The following is a 21,226-nucleotide window of genomic DNA, read 5'->3' on the forward strand; positions in this document are numbered from 1 at the left end:
TATTTTGTTGCATGATAATTCTGTTACTATTTTTAGCTTTGGTCGCAGCTCCGACGAAGGAAAGTAAGTTTGTCGCCATTTAATCTTATGATGTCCACCCTTAAATGTCGCCCTAATATTCGTTCCTGATTCATTCATTTATGATGTCTCCTTTGATCTCCCAACCCTCGCCCTCATTGAACGCACACTTTCCAGATGACCCCTAAAAAATGGTTGCTGTTGATCACGTTGTTTCACTTACCCTTCCTCTTTCAATAAAAAAGAGGGAAACTCGTCTGACCTTTTCTATTTTTATTCGTAAAATTCGTGATATCTTGTTTTGTAAGTTTGCGTATAAAGGTATTGTCGGTACATGAGTTCGTGATTCTGTTCACTTGATCATTTTTTTTTTTTTTTTTTTTTTTTGCCGAGTAATCAACGATCATCAAAGCGTGGATGCCACTCAAGGATAAGAGTTAATTAGTATCGTGATAGAAATTTGATAGGTTACTTTATCTTAGTACCACTCATCAAGAACCTGTTTACGTTGGGTTTGAAAATAACCATGTTATAGTAAGTTGGAAAACAGCTCCCGTTGTATTGTGTTCTACAGACGAACAGTTCTTAGAAAAAAGAAACACTTTGCTCAGGACATTTTGGCTTAGATTTAGGTGCAAATGGAGAGTAAGGAAAATTGTTGACAGTTGTTGTTGCTGGGTGTGTGCCACGATTGACTTACAGGAGGGAACCATAGATTAAAGCTCAGTCGAGAACCTGTCATGAAAATAACGATATAGAAAAGAGAGAGAGAGTGTGGGGGGAGTCTCACAACGACTCTTCTATGAGAAAGAGACAGCAGACATGAGAAAATGTTATCGGCTATCAAATTTCGAAGTCAGTTTTTTACCCTGTCGTGGCAGGGTAAGATGCTGTGAGCAGATCCTCTTCAGATGAGGCAGCAGTACTCTATTTTAGGACGTACTTGAGTCTTCTGCAGGTAGATGATTGCATCGGGAGCGCGATAACTACTGGAGCGGTAGAATGATCTAACCATTTTTCCGGCGATCTCGGCAACCGATTTGATGCAAGTGCTCAATTTCAGATCCGGAGTAAAGGTCAGTCTCAGAAGCCTTTCAACGCATAATGCTTCTCCAAGACGAAAGTCATCCATTTCAATTACAGCTGATGAGCATTAATGCATTAATGATGGAAATAAAGATTCTTTCTGAAGGTTGTTTGTTTGGTTTCCGAAAAATTACAGAAATTGCTAGTCATTTGATTAGTAAGTAGGTTTATTGCGCCAAAAAGTAATTGACTCCTCATGCAACCCTCTACCTGCATAAGAGTTGGATACTCCTCAAGACTGATTATACTGGTCAAATCTGAGGAGGTGCAGTCCAGCACACTCTTCCTTGCCTTTACAAAGTACAAAATCGACTTCACAATCTTAAACTTTCACAAAAATCAAATATATCTGAATTTTCACCTTCTTTTCACTCTCTTTACATGAAATTAAACTAAATATAGCCCACAGTTTTACCTCTTATGCCTAGAAGCCCTCCTCTAAAATTATTAATGATCAGTTTATTAGTTTAGAAGTTAATGCTGTAATGAAAATCTACAATCGTATAAACATTGAGATATCAGTATATTTAGGCAGCAGTTTTTAAAAATCTAATTCATTTAATAAAATAGATGTTTAAATTTTGTTTTAGATCCTTTTGAATTTCTGAACAACGGTTTTGACTTCTGACAAAAACTGGCTGATGTAATCGCCATATTTTTAAATCCGAGTCCTTTCTAATCCTTCTGGATTCATCATCAGGAAAGATTCATCTAACTGGTTTTGAACAATTTATATATATTTTTAACAACGTGTATATTCATTTCATTGGCTAATTATGTTAAAATCTTTATAAACATTTCAGGTAAAGTTTATTTTTCAAGTGAAATTAGTTTCGACATAATATTTTGTTGAGTCTCGCAGTTCCTTGCTCGACTAATTGATAGTTTTTTTTTGCGTGTTTATTGTTTGTTTGTTTTATTAGTAATGCTTCTAGCAAACGAAAACTTGAAATAATAGAAGTATTGCTAATAAAAACTAAAAAAAAAAAAATACTACCAATAAAATAAACCAGTTAGATTAATCTATCCCTGACAATGAAGCAATGGAAAGTAGTCGTACTTACGACAAATATGCCAAAAGTGAAGGCCATTATTCGGAAGTTGGAAAGGATCCAAAACACAATGTATATGCGTTTGTGTGCGTGTAAGGCGTAAGATGCCCATGTGTAGTCTATGTTTAGTTTAATTTAGTTTATGCAAAGAGAGTAAATTAATTAATTAATCTTGCTTAATTAGTGCCTAAAAATTATGAATTAAATTTAATGTAAATCTGAAATATTTAAATTTTCGGAAAAGAATTTGTGTCCATATTACCCCTCCCATATCGCACCTTATAAACCCCCTTTAATATTATGCCCTTTAATTTTTCTTTAAATACTTCAAGGGCATTTGGGAAAGATTTATTAATTCATCTGTAATGCCTATAGTTAAAAATTTTACAAAAATCGGAACAGCTGTGTTCCAAAACTCATAATGATCGACTAATTAGTTTAGGAGTAAATCCTGCACATACAAATATATAAACATATGTACGTACCCAACTTTATATATAGATACAAATAAATGGATGTTATCTTTAATATAGAATAGATGATATTGTTTTAAGAAAGAAGAGTAAGTCTTGTTAAAATGAACGACTAAACTTGAGAAAGCAACGGGACTAAAAAAAAAGAAAGAAAAAAAAAGAAGAAAAAAAGAAAAGAAAAAAGAAAAAAGAAGAAAAAGAAAAGAAAAAAGCCGCCTTATCTTTCGATCGACAAGGTAGTAGATCATTGGTGCGATTAGCGATACATTTTCAAATAGGCGCATCATTATCAGATAATGGACGGTTTTAAAGTTGGAATAAAAAATACGAAAAAAAAAAACGCGATTACAAAACGAGGAATACAATTGACTCCATTTTGTTTTTGTCGGTTTTTACTAAAATTCTCATCTTGCTTATATTTAAAACGTTTCAGTCAACGTTAAGTTTTATTTTCTCGAAATTGGGACGTTTCTTGTCGATCTAGAGACTATGTATAGAATTTCGAAGTGAACCATTTAGTTAATCCAGAGGAGTAGATTGTTCTCTTTACGTTAGCAATGACCGCGTATAAATGTGAAATGATTATCATTTTTAGTTATTTATCGCCTGTAGTAAGAATTGAACCTTCAACCTACAGAAGACTGTAGCTTATAATTGATTGAATTTTTTTTTATTTAACCATGAGTTAGATTGTCTCATTTCGTCAGCCATGACAAAGTAGAAATGTTGTACGGCACAATCACGTTCACACAACAGGTTCCCGCCAGATCATTGAAATTAAGCAACGTCGAGCCTGGCCAGTACCAGATGGGTGACCATTTCGGAACGCAAGGCGTTGTATGTACTGCGAGGTAAAATACCAGATTGGGAAACTGGCGCGGTCTATTCTTCTCTCGGGGTTAGATGGGCCACTCTTAAACCGTGGTAGGTAACCCATCTAGTGATGGCGTCAAAATAAAAAAATACCCTTGATAGCCCTGACGAAGCATCAAGTATTCAGCTGCGGACAAGATTTGAATTACACTACAAACTCGTGTAGTGAGTTCAATCTCGGCTCTGGCCGCATGTTACGTAACATTTACGCTATAAATGTTAATTAATCATTATGTTAGGGTTTCGGTAGAGTTATGAGGTGTTTGCAGTAAGTTTCCAGTTTTTGGTTCTGTATAGGTATTTAAAATTGTTGTAGACTCTTGAAAATTTAGTATGTTATTGCTATACATCTTACGAGTTGACTGACCAATTTTTATGATTTCAGGTAATGATGTCTTATCAGACAATGCCACTCCCTCAGTCACTGAAAGTCCATGTGCCCGAAGATGACTTTTAGTCCTGCCAGCCACTTGCACACCCTCAAGCAGACATTACACACGCATACATACATATATACACATACATACATATATTCATACATATATATAAACAGACACATATATATACATACACAATACATACACATACATACATATACACACATACATATGCATACACATATATACACATACACATATACAAATACATCCACACATATACATATATATATATACACATATATACATATAATGGTGTCAGATTAGTTATTACATGTTTTCAGCCTTCCAGGCCTACACGAATCACAACTTTTCCATCGCCCAAGGGCTATTTTTTTTAACAAATGTCTGTAGGAGTATCTATACAAATATGTTATTACAGAGTTTTAGCTTTGTACAACAGTGAAGTTTTTCTCTCTGTTCAAAATGTTGAGATCCAGCAACAAGCTAGAGCAAGATAGCCAGCAACAAGACCAGCTTAATGCGGATACTGGTCTCCTGCTTTATGTTTTTTAATCAAAGGTTTTCTTCTCCTACAGCGGTTGCCTTCACCACGGCTTACGGGGCTCTCTCACTCCACATACGCCTGCAAATAAACACACGCACGTATCCATACATGCATGCATTCACATGCACCAAACATACATACGCATGTACACACACATGTTCACACACACATGCACACATGCAAAAATGCACATATAGACGCACACATATACGCATGTACATACATATGCACATACGCACGTACACATACACGTACATGTAGAATATACATGATGAGCGTTCATGACGACGATGATGATGATGATGATGATGATGATGATGATGATGATGATGATGATGATTGGTATGATTAAATGAATTTAACATGCATAAAAAAGATTGAAATCCAACACATAATATTCGTAGAATAGACAGAAATTAGTTGCAGTGTACGTGCAACTTTCAAATTGAAGACGCGTCCACAACGGCACAAATCCTCAATAATCATGTCGAAGGTTACGGTGATGAGTACGATTAAATGAATATAATATGAATATAAAAGAAGGACAATCCAATACACACAATTCATAGAAGAGGCAGTCATTCGTTGCATAGCCTGTGCAACTTTCAAATTGGAAACGCGCACACAACGGCACAAATCCTCAATAATCATACAAACACACACCCACATACATACATACATACATACATAAATACATACATACATACATTTAAACAGACAGGTGAGATTTATATTGTAGACTAATCTGGGTACCTGGCGTTTCCCGTGGGTTTTGAGGTGTGTGTTAAGCAAAAAAAAAAAAAAAAAAAAAAAAAAAAAAAAAAGAAGTAGTTGTAGGAAGGCAGGCTCGAACCGGTATCACGAAGGCGGGAATGAATGTGAAAAAGTAAATGTGACGTCTTTGTTGTTGCACCAATCGCCTAAACAGAAGCGGCGAAGGTTCAAATTAAGGCAAGTCAATCTAAAAGACGGGATTAATTTCGAAAATATCGGCGAAAAAAGCGACCTCTCCATGTAGGAAAGTGCCCAGTTGAGGATGAAGGAATTAATGTGTATAGCCAATTTTTTCAATGTTTGTCGTCCAAAGGGTCGGGCTTCAAAACGATACCGATATTGTAAAAATCACCTCTGTCGAAAGTTTTAGGCATACATGATGATTGCAACGTCTTGTCAGACGAGTGCCGCTCTCTCAGACACTTAAAATCCATGAGCCCAAAAATGACTTTCATAGCCACAGGACCATTTTAATAGACAAATGCCTGAGGGAGTATCTATACACAGATGATGTTACAGAGTCTTAGCTTTGTACGACAGCTAAGTCTCTCTCTCTCTCGGTTCAAAATGTTGAGATCCAGCAACAAGCAAGAGCAAGATAGTCAGCAACAAGTTAAACTTCAAACCAGCTTAATGCGGGTACTGGCCTCCCGCTTTATGGTTTTTTAAATCAGAGATTTGCTTCTCCTAGAAAGGTTGCCTTCGCCACGGCTTATGGGAGCCCTCTCCACCTCAAGACACACATACATACACGCAAACACACATGGTGCTAGTTGGCCGTTGACCTCGAAAAAGAGTGCATTCGCCCTTTTGAAGGTATACATACATGCATATATATATTTAAACAGACAGATAAGATTTATATTATAGCTTAGCCTTGGTGCCCGGCGTTGCCCGGGTGTTTGGATGTGTGTTGAGCAAAAAAAAAAGTAGTAGTAGGCAGGCATGCAGGCTCGAACCTGTACCGCAAAGATGGGAAAGAACGAAAAATAAAAAAGCGTGACATCTTTGCTGTTGCGTCAATCTCTGAACTGGAAGTGGCGTAGGTTGTAATTAAGGCTAGTCAATCGAAAAGAGGGGACAAGTTTAAAAATTATTGGCGAAAAAAAAGCGACCCCTCCTTGTGGAAAAGTGACCAGTTGAGGCCGAAGGAATTAACGGGTTTGGTCAATTTTTAGATATTTGTCATCCGAAGGTTGAGCTTTAAGACGACTAGGATCTTGTGAAAATCCGTCGCTACTGTCGAAAGTTTTAGGCAGATGCACACACACATACATACATACATACATACATACATACATACATACATACATACATACATACATACATTTAAACAGGCAGGTGAGATTTATATTATAGACTAGCCTGGTTTGGAGGCGTGTGTTATGCAAAAAAATAAAAATGTTATAGTAGGCAGGCAGGCTCGACCCCGTACTGCTAAGGAGGAAGAAAAGTGAAAAACAAACGTGACGTCTTTGCTGTTGAGTCCATTGCCAAACCGGAAGTAACGAAGGTTTAAATAAAGGCTAGGCAATCAAAAGACGAGATGACTTTTGAAAATATCGGCATAACAGTGACCTCTCCCTTTAGAAAAGTGCCCAGTTATGGGTGAAGGAAATACTATTCTTAGCCAATTCTTCGATATTTGTCGTCCGAAGGGTCGAGCTTCAAAACGATACCAATTTCGTGGAAATCCGTCGCCTATGTCGAAAGTTTTAGGCAGACAGTCAAACATACATACATAAATACATACATTTAAACAGACAGGTGAGATTTATATAATAGATGTTTATGTGTGTGGGTGTGGGTGTCGCTTTATTAACGGGTTGTAATATTTAATATTGCGCCCCTGTATTTGTATCGCTATTATAAGCATACGGTAAGCACAGACGATGTATCAGTATTTTTCCATTTTCATCGGTTACCTGTCCCAACTGTGAACACTTTGTTACAAAATATTATTGTGCTATTTATTTATTTTTAATGTTAAACTATATTTCTGTTTCGTAACGAAGACATTCACCCTCGCGAGGGATTTTTCCCCTCGGTCTCAAAACCAACAGAGTCTAGATCATTTCTGAAATGCCCTTTCCCTGTTGCTTGCGGTGTATGATTGATCTTGTGCAGTTCTAGGCGGTCTAACCTCTCAGGCTTTACCATCTCTCTTTGAGAAGGGGTTCGCTTTATGCTACTCGCCTTAGGCGCCTCTGCCTGGAAATACCGACGGGGATGCTCAGGTATTTTTAGAAGGCCAGAATGCGCCTACCACAGAGCTCTGACTTTTAAATCCCACTTTTCGACCCTTTTGTCACATTTCCTACTTTGGGAGAGAAAAAAATACATTCACTGAATACCGCACTCATAGCGTGCTTGCCTTTTAGCAGGTGTAAGAGTGGAGATAGAAAAGAAATCAACATGGCGCCGAACTTGAATTCACGAGGCGCACTAGCTAAACGGGGGCGGATAAAACTAAAGTGACAAAGACAACACATTAGGTGAATAAAAAAAAAAGAGAGAGAAAAAGGGTCGGTCTCTTTTTTTATTCTCTCCAGCCTCGATGCAGAAGAACGTAAACGTAACATGCGGCCGCAGCTGAGATCGAACTCACTACACGAGTTTGTAGTGTAATTAAAATCTTGTCCTTAGCTGAATACTTGATCCTTCGCCAGAATCAACATATTACTGCTGATGTTAAAGTAAAATAAATAAAGTGTGTATATATATATATTGCCTAGTTTCAGTGAGTGTGTGGAAGTAAAATAAAACGAACAGCATATATTCGTTTCTGAATATCTGTATTAACGTGTGTGTATGTGTGTGTGTGTGTGCATGTATGTGTGTGGATGGGTGTAGATTGAAAGACACTGGTCAGTACTCAGTGACCATAGGAAATGTTTTTAATTCACGGACTGCAAAACAAAAATACTAAATTCTCAAATACCTTATGCCATAAAAACCAAAAGATGGGATAGATAAAAAGAAAGGGAATTGAAATAGAAGATTTTTATTATCTTCAAAGACCTCACTTGTCCTCTCCCCGCTCATAACCCCCACCCATGTTACATTCTAACTTTATAAACGAAATAGGAAAATGTTTTTGTTTGAAATATCAGTTTTCGACGGTAATTCTTGGCCTGAAGACGTAGTCCCCCAACGCGCGTGATTACAGAAACATGTATGCACATATGTAGCCATTAATGTTTGCATAAATAAATTTAATATATATATACATATATATATATACCTATATATATATATATATATATATATATATATATATATATATATATATATAATAGCAAATAGTTAATAAAACATGTTAAAAAAACTTTGAAAAAAAGTTAAAAACATATTTTATTTGAAAAGGAAGCACTAAATAAGTGGAGAGTCCTTAATCCGTGGAGTTTCGAAGAAATACTTTCCTTATCATCAGAGGGGAGGAATTATCAAAATGCGGGATCGGATTTTGCATGCAAAAGTATTTGATGAAACTACAAGTAAGTCAAAGATCTTACTTGATAACAAAAAGTGAAGCATAGGGAATAGGGCGAAGAAAAAAGTGATTTTACGAGAATGGATAGTTTGGTGAAAAGTAAAGTATCCAATGACGGTAAAATCCAAAAATGTATATCCAGGAAAGTTAAATTTCCATTCGCACAAGTAAAATCCAAGGAAATCGCGTAATTGGAAGATGATCCAAAATAATCCAAAAGGCCGAAATCCGTGGAATAATTCACAAATAAGTACAAGGAAAAGGGGAAAGAATTCAAATAACATTATTAAAATATGTGTGTGTGCGTGTGCGTGTGTATGTGTGTATGTGAATGTGTTGAAGCAAGAGAGAATTTTAAAGATTTGCAGAAGCCGTAAACGTTGTTTGATTGTTGAAGTTTGTAATGAGTACTGATTTAAACAAAGTTAATGTCTCTACAACTTCTCTCCTTTAATCAGTAAAATTATATTTACAGAACAGAACTTTGATTTATTAGGTTGGTACAAAGATAATGTCATTTATATATATATTAGTTGAACGTCAAAAAACATCATTTTTGTATCAACCTAATGCATACAAGTTAACTAAATTTCACCACAGAATCGATAATAAAATAAAAAAGAAATCACTTCATCAATTAAATTATAGATTAATTATATTATTGATTGAATGATTTTTAAAACATTTTATTATTGATATTATTTCCTGTGATACGTTAAAAACGTAACATGCAGCCGCAGCCGATATTGAACTCACAACGCGAGTTTGTAGTGTAATTCAAATCTGGTCGGTAGTGAATGCTTGACGCTTCGCCATGGCTATCAAGGGTGTTTTTTTTATCGTGGCGCCTTCACTATATGGGTTGCCTACCACGGTTTAAGAGAGGCCCATCTAACTTCGAGAGAAGAATATATCACGCCAGTTTCCCAACCTGGTATTTTACCTCGCGGTACATACAGCGCCTTGTCTTCCCAAATTGTTTCCCATCTGGTACTGGCCAGGCTCAACGTTGCTTAACTTCGGTGATCTGGCGAGAACCGGTTTGTCAACGTGATTGTGCCGTATATGCAGGAGAAGCATAATTACCTTTCGTTCAGGTAAATATTTTTATAGAGATCGCTCCAGACGAGGTGTAAAGCCATTTGATGTAAGGAGCTAACAATAACTAAACTTGATAATCGCAATGACAGTAGATGTCCATTGACTTCCATCTTGAAAAGACCAAGGTTATATGTAGGAGGAAAACAGTCAGCCGGAAGAGAGTTCCACAAGCTTGGAAAAAAGCTGCTAAAGTAGAAAGCTGTATTACAATGAGATATTAAAACAGCAAATTGATGGAGACCACTAGACCAACGAATCAAACAAGCTGGAACAAAGGAAGCAGGGGATAGATCTGACAATTCTGCAAAACACCTGCCATAATAGTATTTATAGAAAAGACCAAGACAAACAACATCACGTCTGGGAGAAAGACGGCGCAGATAAGCAGAAAGAGTGGGATCAATAAAATACGTTTCTGCATTTTATTCAAACCCCTCAAATAGGGCAGAGATTCGCAAGCCCAGATATAACAAAGTTACAAAAATAAACTGGCTGTATCACTTGTAACGCAGAATTTTTTTTGGTTAGTCAGAATCAGAAATATACGAAAAAGTGAACGCATCATATGAATTTAATTTTTAAAACATCTTAATGGTATGTTAAGTATTTGCGTTAAGGCTTATCTGTTTTCGAGTTTGTTTAAATCAAGGGAGGTAACTGGACAATTATTTACGCTAAGATGAACAAGGAAATTTGAAGAGTATCAAACTTCTGCGCGCAAAATATCGATCTCGGCTGAAGAATTATTTTCAATCAAGATAATGATCGATAAAATACGTCTAAATCGATAGTTGTCGTCGCTTTTGATGAGACCTTGCTTAAATTTTATTGAAAATCAATAGAAAATATTGAAATAAATTGTCGAGCATCAGAAATCTTTTCATAATAATAATAATAATAATAATAATAATAATAATAATAATAATAATAATAATAATAATAATAACAATTGCTTTTACTATTGTGTCACGGCTTATGAAGACTAGGGACCACCTGAAGCTAAAGATTAATGAGAATGGAATCTTTATAAGCTGGAAGATGAGGACGACTATGGGAGTACTGAAATTAAACAATTGTATGGGCGCGTTATTTGTGGCGCAGTTTTTAACGGGTATCTGTAAATTCAGACTTGAAGACGACCAATGTATAATAAGTAGGGTGGAATTCCTGCGGCGATTTATTTCATAGGCGGAAGTCGTGGAACGTAGAAAAGAACGCCCATCCATAAAAATTACGTCTGAATATAGGCACATAGAAGGAGAAATGAAAAGTGAAAACTAGTTCTTGCTGTGTGTATCTTACAAGGAAGGGGATAGGATAATATCGTAGAGTTGTTCAAATCACATTAAAATCTTAAAACTATTGCAACAGGTTATAAAAATACAGATCGGTCTTAAGACTATTAATACTGTGAAAATTGTTCATTTTTGTTGTTTTTTTTAATATTTCAATATCGCCATTTTTTTACTTTCTTTTTCAGGATTGGTTTTTACGAGTTTATATTCCGCCTTTTAATCTTGAACCGATTTCGTGGCCGAACTCGTTTCATTTCAGCAGTCCGACTCGTCATCCTCTACGTAAGTAATAACACAAAAACATGTTACATATGTACTTATTCTTTTATTTACACCAAGTTATGATGGTTGCTTACACCTGTTTCAAATCAGCGTCTATTTTAAGTCATTCAACTAATCACGCAATAATAAAGGCTAATTTTCATCAAAACAAAACAATTTGTTTCAAATAAAAAATGTCGTAAGTGCAGATTAAAACAAACAAATTCAATGGACTTGACCAGAAAATTTCAAATGTCCATCAAAACGGAAGCAAACGACACGAAATGTTTTCTTAATAAATACGAGATAACGTTCAATAAGTTTCCAGATATTTTTGTATAGGCATTTAAAATTGTCGTAGACTTGAAAATTCAGTACGTTATTGCTATACATCATAGAAAATGACTAACCAATTACTATAATTTCGGATTAAAATAACCAGTTAGAACTGGAATTGGAATACACGCTACTAAAGTCTGATTGTCACAGCTGGTGAATCTTAAAAATGCAAATTGGACGTGAGGACATTTCAGAGGAAAATTCTGTTTTAAATTTGGAAAATGTCACAGCAACGTATGGAACACTTCAGACTGCTTTGGGGCCATCTTGCTTGAATGAAACATCAGTTTTTGAGTAGCATAATAGATTCAATGAAGGCAAGGACTCTGTGAGGAATGATGAGAGATGTGGAAGGAGTAAGGACGTCAGAACACCGGAGTTGATTGGCCAAATAAAGAATTTTATGGATAAGGAATGTCGTGTGTCTATAGATACAATAATTGCCCCGTTTGATGTTAATGTGCGGACTGTATAATCAGTTAGTCGAGAGGAACTGAAGATGCGGAAGATTTGCGCAAAGTTAGTTCAAGGGTGTTCAAAGAAGATCAGACTATTTGATCAAGATAGGCATGAAGACAGTTCTTCACCATTCGTCGAGTCTAGACTCTGCTCCTTGTAACTTTTGGTTATTCCCTAAGCTCAAGGAAAACCTTAGAGGGTGTCGTTATTGATTGAGGAGATGAAAGAGGCTGTGACAAGGATCATTGACACGCTCACATAAGAGGATTTCTATGGGGCTTTCCACGAGTTATTGGAACGATATAACAAGTGTACTGCAGCCAGAGGAGATTACTTCGAAATGGATTGGTGTTTCATGTGTGGCCTATCAATAAAAGTGTCCATACGAAAAAAGTCTGGAAACTTATTGAAGTCACCTCGTACCTCAGTATACACCATCAATTATTAAACTAAATTCTGCATTAAAGTGTGTGATTGTGTGTATTTCATTTTTTTTTGTTTCATTTTAGTTCAGTAGTAGTTCTCAGAAATCAAGGGACCCCCTTCTTGAGTCTAACGCTTGATCACCATACGAGATATATATATATATATATATATCCGAATGTTCCATTAAATCTCTTCTTTACCTCTTTAATACTGAGTTAGTACATAAGTAAAAAACATAATTTTCTTCTCTGCATTTAGTATACCTTTCTTGGGGTTCCTTGATCTTATTAGATTCCAAGACAAGTATTGATCTAGTCTGGTGGAGTACCCAGCTTCGTGCTATTGCTTGAGATGACATCACTTGGAGAAGGTGCACCATTGTTCGTAAAAGATAGTGTGGGTTGGAGATCTTATTTGTGCTACGAATACTGAATGAAAGAAATGACTGATTACTTTTAATGCATCTAAAACCAATCTTCTATATTTACATCATCAACGCCCTGATCCCCATCTGGCATCAATTGAAATGAATGGCTCTCGTCTTGAGGAGGTTTCATGTTTTGACAAGCTTCTGGACTTGACCTTTACTCCTGATCTGAAATGAAACACATACATCAAATCCGTTGCCAAAGCCGCTGGGAAATGGTGGGATCTTTCTATCGATCCAGTAGATATCTCACTGCTGATGCAATTCTTTACCTATATAAAAGTCAGGTACGTCCAAGGATGGAGTATTGTTGCTACATCTGGGCAGGACTTATCCTGTCTTGATAGAGTTTAAAATAAACTTCATAGCCTCGTAGGGGATGCCCTTTTCTCTTCCCTGCAACCTCTTTCTCACAGAAGAGATGTTGTGATTCTGTCTTTGATTTATCGTTATTTTCATGGCAAGTGTTCGTCTGAGCTTTAATTTATGGTCCCCCCTCGCAAGAATTTCACGAGTAATAATAGTCTAGCTGAAATCACTATCAATAATCCCCCCACTCTTTATCTGTGCCTAAACCTAAACATAGATTTCATGAAGAAAGCTTCTTTCTTAGAACTGCACGCCTGTAGAATTGTCTTCCGTTTTCCTGCTTTCCAGCTGACTACAATTCAAGTCTAACGTAAACAAGTTCTGATTAGCCGTTCCACTTGTTAACAAATTTACCGAATTTCCATTTACTAACGATTACTATATTGTCCAATTTCTACTGTACACTCTTTAACCCTTATCCTCGAGTGGCCTCTTGGCCTTGATAAGTGGTGATGCCTATATTGCTCTGTAATTACATTGAGCTTCTTAAAAAAGGATTGGTTTATATTATAAGAATATATATATATATATATATATATATATATATATATATATATATATATATATATATATATATAAAGTTGAAGTTTTGTCGCACTGATATTGATATTACAAAAACTTTTTTACTTAAAAAGTGTTAAAACGAAACTTTTTAATATAATCAGTCATGGATATGGAAGCGACTCGTAAATGCTAATTAATTTGCATATTCCTTTGAAAAACGAACTTTCATGAATTAATTGTTGATTGTTATAGTTTCTTATTTGTATATTGGTTTCATTTAACTATAAATCCCAGTTTTATTTATGTATATTTTCTACATTGTGCATAATTGTATAGCATTTAGCATGAAAACGTTCTAGCATACACATACGCGCGCTCACATAGACAATCGCACAAACACGCACACACATATATATATATATATATATATATATATATATTTATTTACCAGTGGTAAAAAAAACCGGACTAAAGTGCTCAATGTGTAGTCAGAGCAGTATATAGGAAATTTATTACTGTGAGTCCAGAATGAGTTTACAAATTGTTTCAACTAGAGGAAAATCCTCAAAGAGAGGAAAAATCCAACTAGCATCATCAGAATTCATAGATGGACTAAGTTATAAAGTCAAATAAAAATGGAAAGATCGTAGATAAAGGGGAGTTAGAAAAGAAGGGGGAGTGGTGGGGAGAGGACGTTGGAGTTTAAAGTAGTAGGAGTGTATTAAAAAAAGAGAGGGGTTTATAATTAAATATTAATTATGTGTAAATTCTTATATACGTGTTTTTTAACAGTTTAAACTTAAAAGACGCTACTTTTGTTGATAACGGCATAAGTAACAGTTAATTTAAAGGATCACCATGGCAACAGGTTGGAGAGTTAATGTTAGTGAAGGAACGGGTTGAAAATGGGGTTTAAAGTAATTTAGCCGGGCGGAGAGAGATTGAAAGATATTTATTGTTTATAAAATGGAAAGAAAAAGAAAAGGAAAAATAAGTTAATGAATTATACTTTACAGGTTTATTTTAATAGTGTAATGATATATATATAATTAAATATAATAAATAAATTAGCCGGGCAGGTAGAAATAATACGTTACAGGTTTATTTTAATAAAATAAAATAAAATAGGTGAAGGAACGGGTTGAAAATGGGGTTTAAAGTAATTTAGCCGGGCGGGGAGAGATTGAAAGATATTTATTGTTTATAAAATGGAAAGAAAAAGAAAAGGAAAAATAAGTTAATGAATTATACTTTACAGGTTTATTTTGATAGTGTAATGATATATATAATTAAATATAATATATATAAATAAATTAGCCGGGCAGGTAGAAATTATACGTTACAGGTTTATTTTAGTGAAATAAAATAAAATAGGTGAAGGCTTAAGTAAGTAACTTAAATAATAGAAAAAAAAACATTTTTAATAAGTAACACACAAATATAAGCACACGCATAAATATGTACAGCAAATGCACATACGTAAATGGGGGAAAAGCACATGCGTGATCACACATATATATATATATATATATATATATATATATATATATATATATATATATATATATACATATACATATATACACAAACATACATATACAAACACATATATATATGTACACATACACAGATACGTAAAAATACACGCATATATACATATATAAACATATATGCAAGTACACATACATCCAGATGCAAACACTTACACATACATATATATATACACATACATATACATACATATATATACATATAAATATAAATTAGCTGGGAGGGGGGGGATTGAAAAATATTTTATAAATAATTTTTAAATTTTCAGGCGTTGTAGTTGAAGGAAAGAGAGAAAGAGAAAAATATAAATTAATGAATTATAAGTTACAAGTTTATTTTACTAATATAGAAATAGGTAAGAATATCAGTAAGTTAATCAAATAATAAAATTCATAAAATTATTAGGGAGATATTTATAATAAGTGAATAAAACACATACACACAGAAAAACACACACACAAATATACATGTAGAAGATACGTAACCAAATACAAATATATATAAAAAAACACATACATATACACACATGTAGAAGATACGCACAAACACAAATACATATATATACATACATATACACACACACATATATATATACACACATATAAATACATACATACACACACATATACATACATATACAAACACACACACATACACACGCACATATACATATATATATATACATGTGCACATATATATACATATATATATATATATATAAATTAGCTGGGCAGGGAGAAATTGAAAAAATTATTTTTTTGTTTTTAATTTATTATTTATAGTTTTTTGAATTGTCGGGCGTTAAGTTGGAAGAAAGAAATGAGAAATAGAAGGGTAAATAGGTGAATTATACGTTATAGGTTTATTTAATAAAGTAAAAAAACTAAGGATATAAGTAAGTTAATTAAATAATAAAAATTAATATAATTATTAATAAAATGTAGATAGTAAGTAGATAACAAAAACACACAAATACATACACATGAGTACACATGTAAAAAATACACACATCAATGGGGGAGGAGCATGTGCTTGAGTATATGTACAAACACAAATACGAAAAATATGTAAATAAGCTTCATGTTAAAAAATATGATAATTATTATTGAAAGAATTAGTAAGAGGTAAATATAAGAGAAAAGCGTATTATATATGTTATATGTAGATGGTAAATTAAATAATTAATTAAAATAGAAGGTAAGTAAATGATTAGTTGTTAACAAGTAGATAATAGACCGAGAGGCAAGTCGAAGGATACCAATTGTGATAAGTACGTAATTGAAATAATAGAAATCGAGACCTGATTATGGAAATAGCCAATAAGAGACTATGGGGCGAGAACCTTTAAATAATGACATAAGGAGTGATTAAGGCAAAGGGGGGGGGTACAAAAATGAGTTTGGTAAAGAGAGATGTAGCTAAAAAATGGTGGGATAAATAGGTGGGGGTTCTGTGGAGGGGTTCTTTTAAAATGAATGGGGGACTATATAGTTTAGGTTGTAAATAGGGTGTGTGTAATTCGTTAGTGTTAGATTTTAGGGGTGGGTTATAGTTATTATTAGAAGGGTGAGAAGTTGCTTAAGAGGTGGGATTTATAATGTTTACAATTAAGTGAGGTTTCAGTTTTTTTATTTAGAAGTTTATCTCTATCTGTTTTTATTTAGAAGTTTATCTCTATCTGTTTTTGTGTATATATGTATATGTATATATATATATATATATATATATATATATATATATATATATATGTATGTGTGATCACGCATGTGCTTTTCCCCCATTTACGTATGTGCATTTGCTGTACATATTTATGCGTGTGCTTATATTTGTGTGTTACTTATTAAAAATGTTTTTTTTCTATTATTTAAGTTACTTACTTAAGCCTTCACCTATTTTATTTTATTTCACTAAAATAAACCTGTAACGTATAATTTCTACCTGCCCGGCTAATTTATTTATATATATATTATATTTAATTATATATATCATTACACTATCAAAATAAACCTGTAAAGTATAATTCATTAACTTATTTTTCCTTTTCTTTTTCTTTCCATTTTATAAACAATAAATATCTTTCAATCTCTCCCCGCCCGGCTAAATTACTTTAAACCCCATTTTCAACCCGTTCCTTCACCTATTTTATTTTATTTTATTAAAATAAACCTGTAACGTATTATTTCTACCTGCCCGGCTAATTTATTTATTATATTTAATTATATATATCATTACACTATTAAAATAAACCTGTAAAGTATAATTCATTAACTTATTTTTCCTTTTCTTTTTCTTTCCATTTTATAAACAATAAATATCTTTCAATCTCTCTCCGCCCGGCTAAATTACTTTAAACCCCATTTTCAACCCGTTCCTTCACTAACATTAACTCTCCAACCTGTTGCCATGGTGATCCTTTAAATTAACTGTTACTTATGCCGTTATCAACAAAAGTAGCGTCTTTTAAGTTTAAACTGTTAAAAAACACGTATATAAGAATTTACACATAATTAATATTTAATTATAAACCCCTCTCTTTTTTTAATACACTCCTACTACTTTAAACTCCAACGTCCTCTCCCCACCACTCCCCCTTCTTTTCTAACTCCCCTTTATCTACGATCTTTCCATTTTTATTTGACTTTATAACTTAGTCCATCTATGAATTCTGATGATGCTAGTTGGATTTTTCCTCTCTTTGAGGATTTTCCTCTAGTTGAAACAATTTGTAAACTCATTCTGGACTCACAGTAATAAATTTCCTATATATATATATATATATACCATGGATTCAATGTTTTGTATGTAATATATATATATATATATATATATATATATATATATATATATATATATATATTGTCGTCCACATACAGTACTGTTTCGTTGTATCACAACTCATCAGTGCGGCTAGACAAACACCTTTCCCCAGCCGTGGATTGAACCTACAACCGTCGCATTGACAGTCGGCAGCTCTCACCATTCGGCTACGAATCAGTGCCGTAAATATTTCTCCTACATTTAAATCCACACCCTCCCGTCGCACAGTGCTCGAACCATCAGCTTATTTGTAAACAAATTAATAGTGGGCTTCGCTTAATCGCTTTTAAATACGCGTCGGGTGAAAATATATTTACACATCGTTAATATCCGCAACAGGTCACGAATGCATAAATTCAGTCATCATATCGATACATGCATTGTTATTATAACTGAATTTTTTCAGAAAAAATTGGAGCAATTAATATTCACCGGCGCCTGTTGAACACTTACGAAATCGATGCAGTTGATGTCAGTACAGCTAGGGAATGGGTTCTTCGACAGAGAAGTGAGTGATGAAGTGCCATTCGTCTTTTTACGATCTAGGCATTAATAAGGCTGGTAAAGTGCACGGAGAATGATAGTGACTATGTAGAAAAATTAATTCTGGACAAAAAAAAGGTCGTTTGTTTTAATGGTACTACTCTCGTGTTCGCTGCACTTCAACATTTTTATTTTGAATAAAAAAAAGTACGCGGTCTTACTTTGGAACGACCCTCGTACAAACGTTTAAATAAGGCCTCATATTTTTTTTACTCAAAAACTAAAATGTTGAAGAGCGTGAAGACGAGAGTGGAACCATTAAAACGAGCGACCTCTGTGTTCCAGAATTTATTTTCTACATAGTCACCACGATTTTCTTCTGTATATTTATATACTTATGGCAAGTGAAATATTTGTATGTCATATTTTTTTCATAATAAAGCTGTGCCTATTAAAGCTTTTAACCAGAGTATTTACTAATATTGCTGTCCTATTTGGCTCCTGGTTACAATAGCCTGGTGATTTTCCTCGGAAATTTAACACAAACGTTTCTCTGTAACTTACTTGCCATAAGTATATATTGTACTAAAACTTAAGCTCTAATCATGTATTAAGGATTGTTGAAGTAAATCTAAAAAAAAAAATACATATCCATTCATCCAAAGCGCCACTAACCCTACGGATTAGGTAATCAGCTTCCTCTAAAGGAGGAAATTCAATGGGAGTATGAAATTTACAAGCAGGACCCGGATGCATGTATATCTCCGTTAAGAGAGATGACGGCGTTAGGTTTTTGCAACTCTTACAGGCAGGTATCGATGGCATCCTACATACAGCGCATGGTATTCTCAAATTGGTCACCCATTTGGTACTGACCAGGCTTAACTTTGCTTAATTTTGGTGATCTAACCAGGACCGGTGTGTCAACGTGATTATGCCGCATATTAAAAAAAAAAAAACGTATATGCATAATATATTATATATAATATAAAGAGCAAACGTCTGTGTGGGTGTTTGCATGAAAACTTGAAAACCTAAAACGTAAAAAATACTCAACCAACCACTATAAAGTTGCTATTTCTTATAATTCGTGTAACTTTACTCTCCAGGAGGGGGGGGGTTCAAATGACCACTCATAATGTTATCACATGAATGGAAGTAACTGATTCACGGAGGTTATTTCTCTTGCATCGACTTGAGTTACGTATTTGTGTTTGTCCAGAAAGAGGAATAGGCTGGGCGAAGAATAAAGAGAGGGTGTAAACGGTGAAGGGGAAACGGAGAATGGGGGAAGGAGAGGAATAAAAGTAATGTTACACATTTGCCCAGAGCAAAACCGGGTCCCCCCCCCCCGCCCTATTTTTATAATATAAGTTTGTTTTGTTTTTTCACATTTTAGGTTTTGCGTTATTAATCTTCAAATAGACGCTTTATTATGACCATGAGGCTCGAAAAAAACTGAACAATCACAAGAAAATGAGACGTGATTCTTTCTGTAACGATGTTAATTATTAAAAGAATGACCATGACATGGAATTACCAAGCAAAATAACGCTGATACTTTACATCCAATTGTTTTTCTGGTCATCTGCAGGCAAGCCTTTCATATCAAGCATGCTCCATAAATCGATAAATTATCGATTATGTGAACACAATGTAAAAAAAATGGTTAAAAGTTATGTTTTGTAAAAAAAAAAAAAAAAAAAAAAAAAAAAACAAGATTTGATCGCTGTCAAAATTCGATTTTTTATGTAAATCGCTCCAGACAAGTCATGAAGCCACTTTATGTAAGGAGCTAAAAATACTACTTTAAGGTAAAACGAGACAACTTCTAGACCAGGAAAACGGCAATTCTCCCCCCTTTGTCAGAAATATTCCTCGTAAAATGCGAGAACTAAAGGACAAAATAAGGTAAACAAGAGTTATTAATCTCAATTTGTAATATCAGTTCAGTCTTCTTTCAAGTCGCCTGCTTTTTTGCGCCTTTGAATACCAGTCGTGGATACGTCCTCAGCAATCAGTCCGTCAGAGATTGAGTCATTACCGTGATCTTTTATCTGTTAGGCTATGATGTTAGTTCTGGGTAGTCCTAAGACGTCCACCCTCCTATGACTTCCTTTCTTTCTTTAGAAAATAGGTAGTTCGTCGCTAACTGCATGAGGAGCTCCCATCAAAGGGTCACTGGCTTTATTCTATTCACCTTTCACACTTGTGTCACATCTTCCCACGTTGGGAGCGAAGTAGATAATAGGGTGAATTAATCTCGATTGGATCAATTTTCTTTTGTTGTCCTAATCTTGAAGACCTATGTTTTGTGTAGTGGGATTTGCCCACATTGTGTTACGGTATCGGATGTATATATAATTTTCTAGTTTGCACTTTTCAAATGCTTGTCAAAATGATATATTCACCTGACAATTCTTTTGTCGTTATTCTCAAAATCAACACAGAGACGAATAAAAGTTTTATTTACGATTAGG

General features: G+C 34.3%; 1 protein-coding gene across 4 annotated transcripts in view; it reads left to right on the forward strand.

Annotated features, from left to right (window-relative positions):
• Positions 1–21,226, forward strand: part of LOC145260617 (sodium/potassium/calcium exchanger 4-like) — a 605,323-nt gene that overhangs the window by 512,517 nt on the left and 71,580 nt on the right. For 2 of the 4 annotated variants that reach the window (XM_080118926.1, XM_080118927.1), the window contains exons 10-11: positions 37–63; positions 11,296–11,392. In XM_080118926.1, the coding sequence (XP_079975052.1) occupies positions 37–63; positions 11,296–11,392 (124 nt within the window). The remainder of the gene's footprint in view (positions 1–36; positions 64–11,295; positions 11,393–21,226) is intronic. The other 2 variants (XM_080118928.1, XM_080118929.1) reach the window with 1 other exon arrangement.

This window comes from Euprymna scolopes, chromosome 36 (genome assembly GCF_053919585.1).
Source record: "Euprymna scolopes isolate OS-2025 chromosome 36, ASM5391958v1, whole genome shotgun sequence".
Taxonomy (NCBI): Eukaryota; Metazoa; Mollusca; class Cephalopoda; order Sepiida; family Sepiolidae; genus Euprymna; species Euprymna scolopes.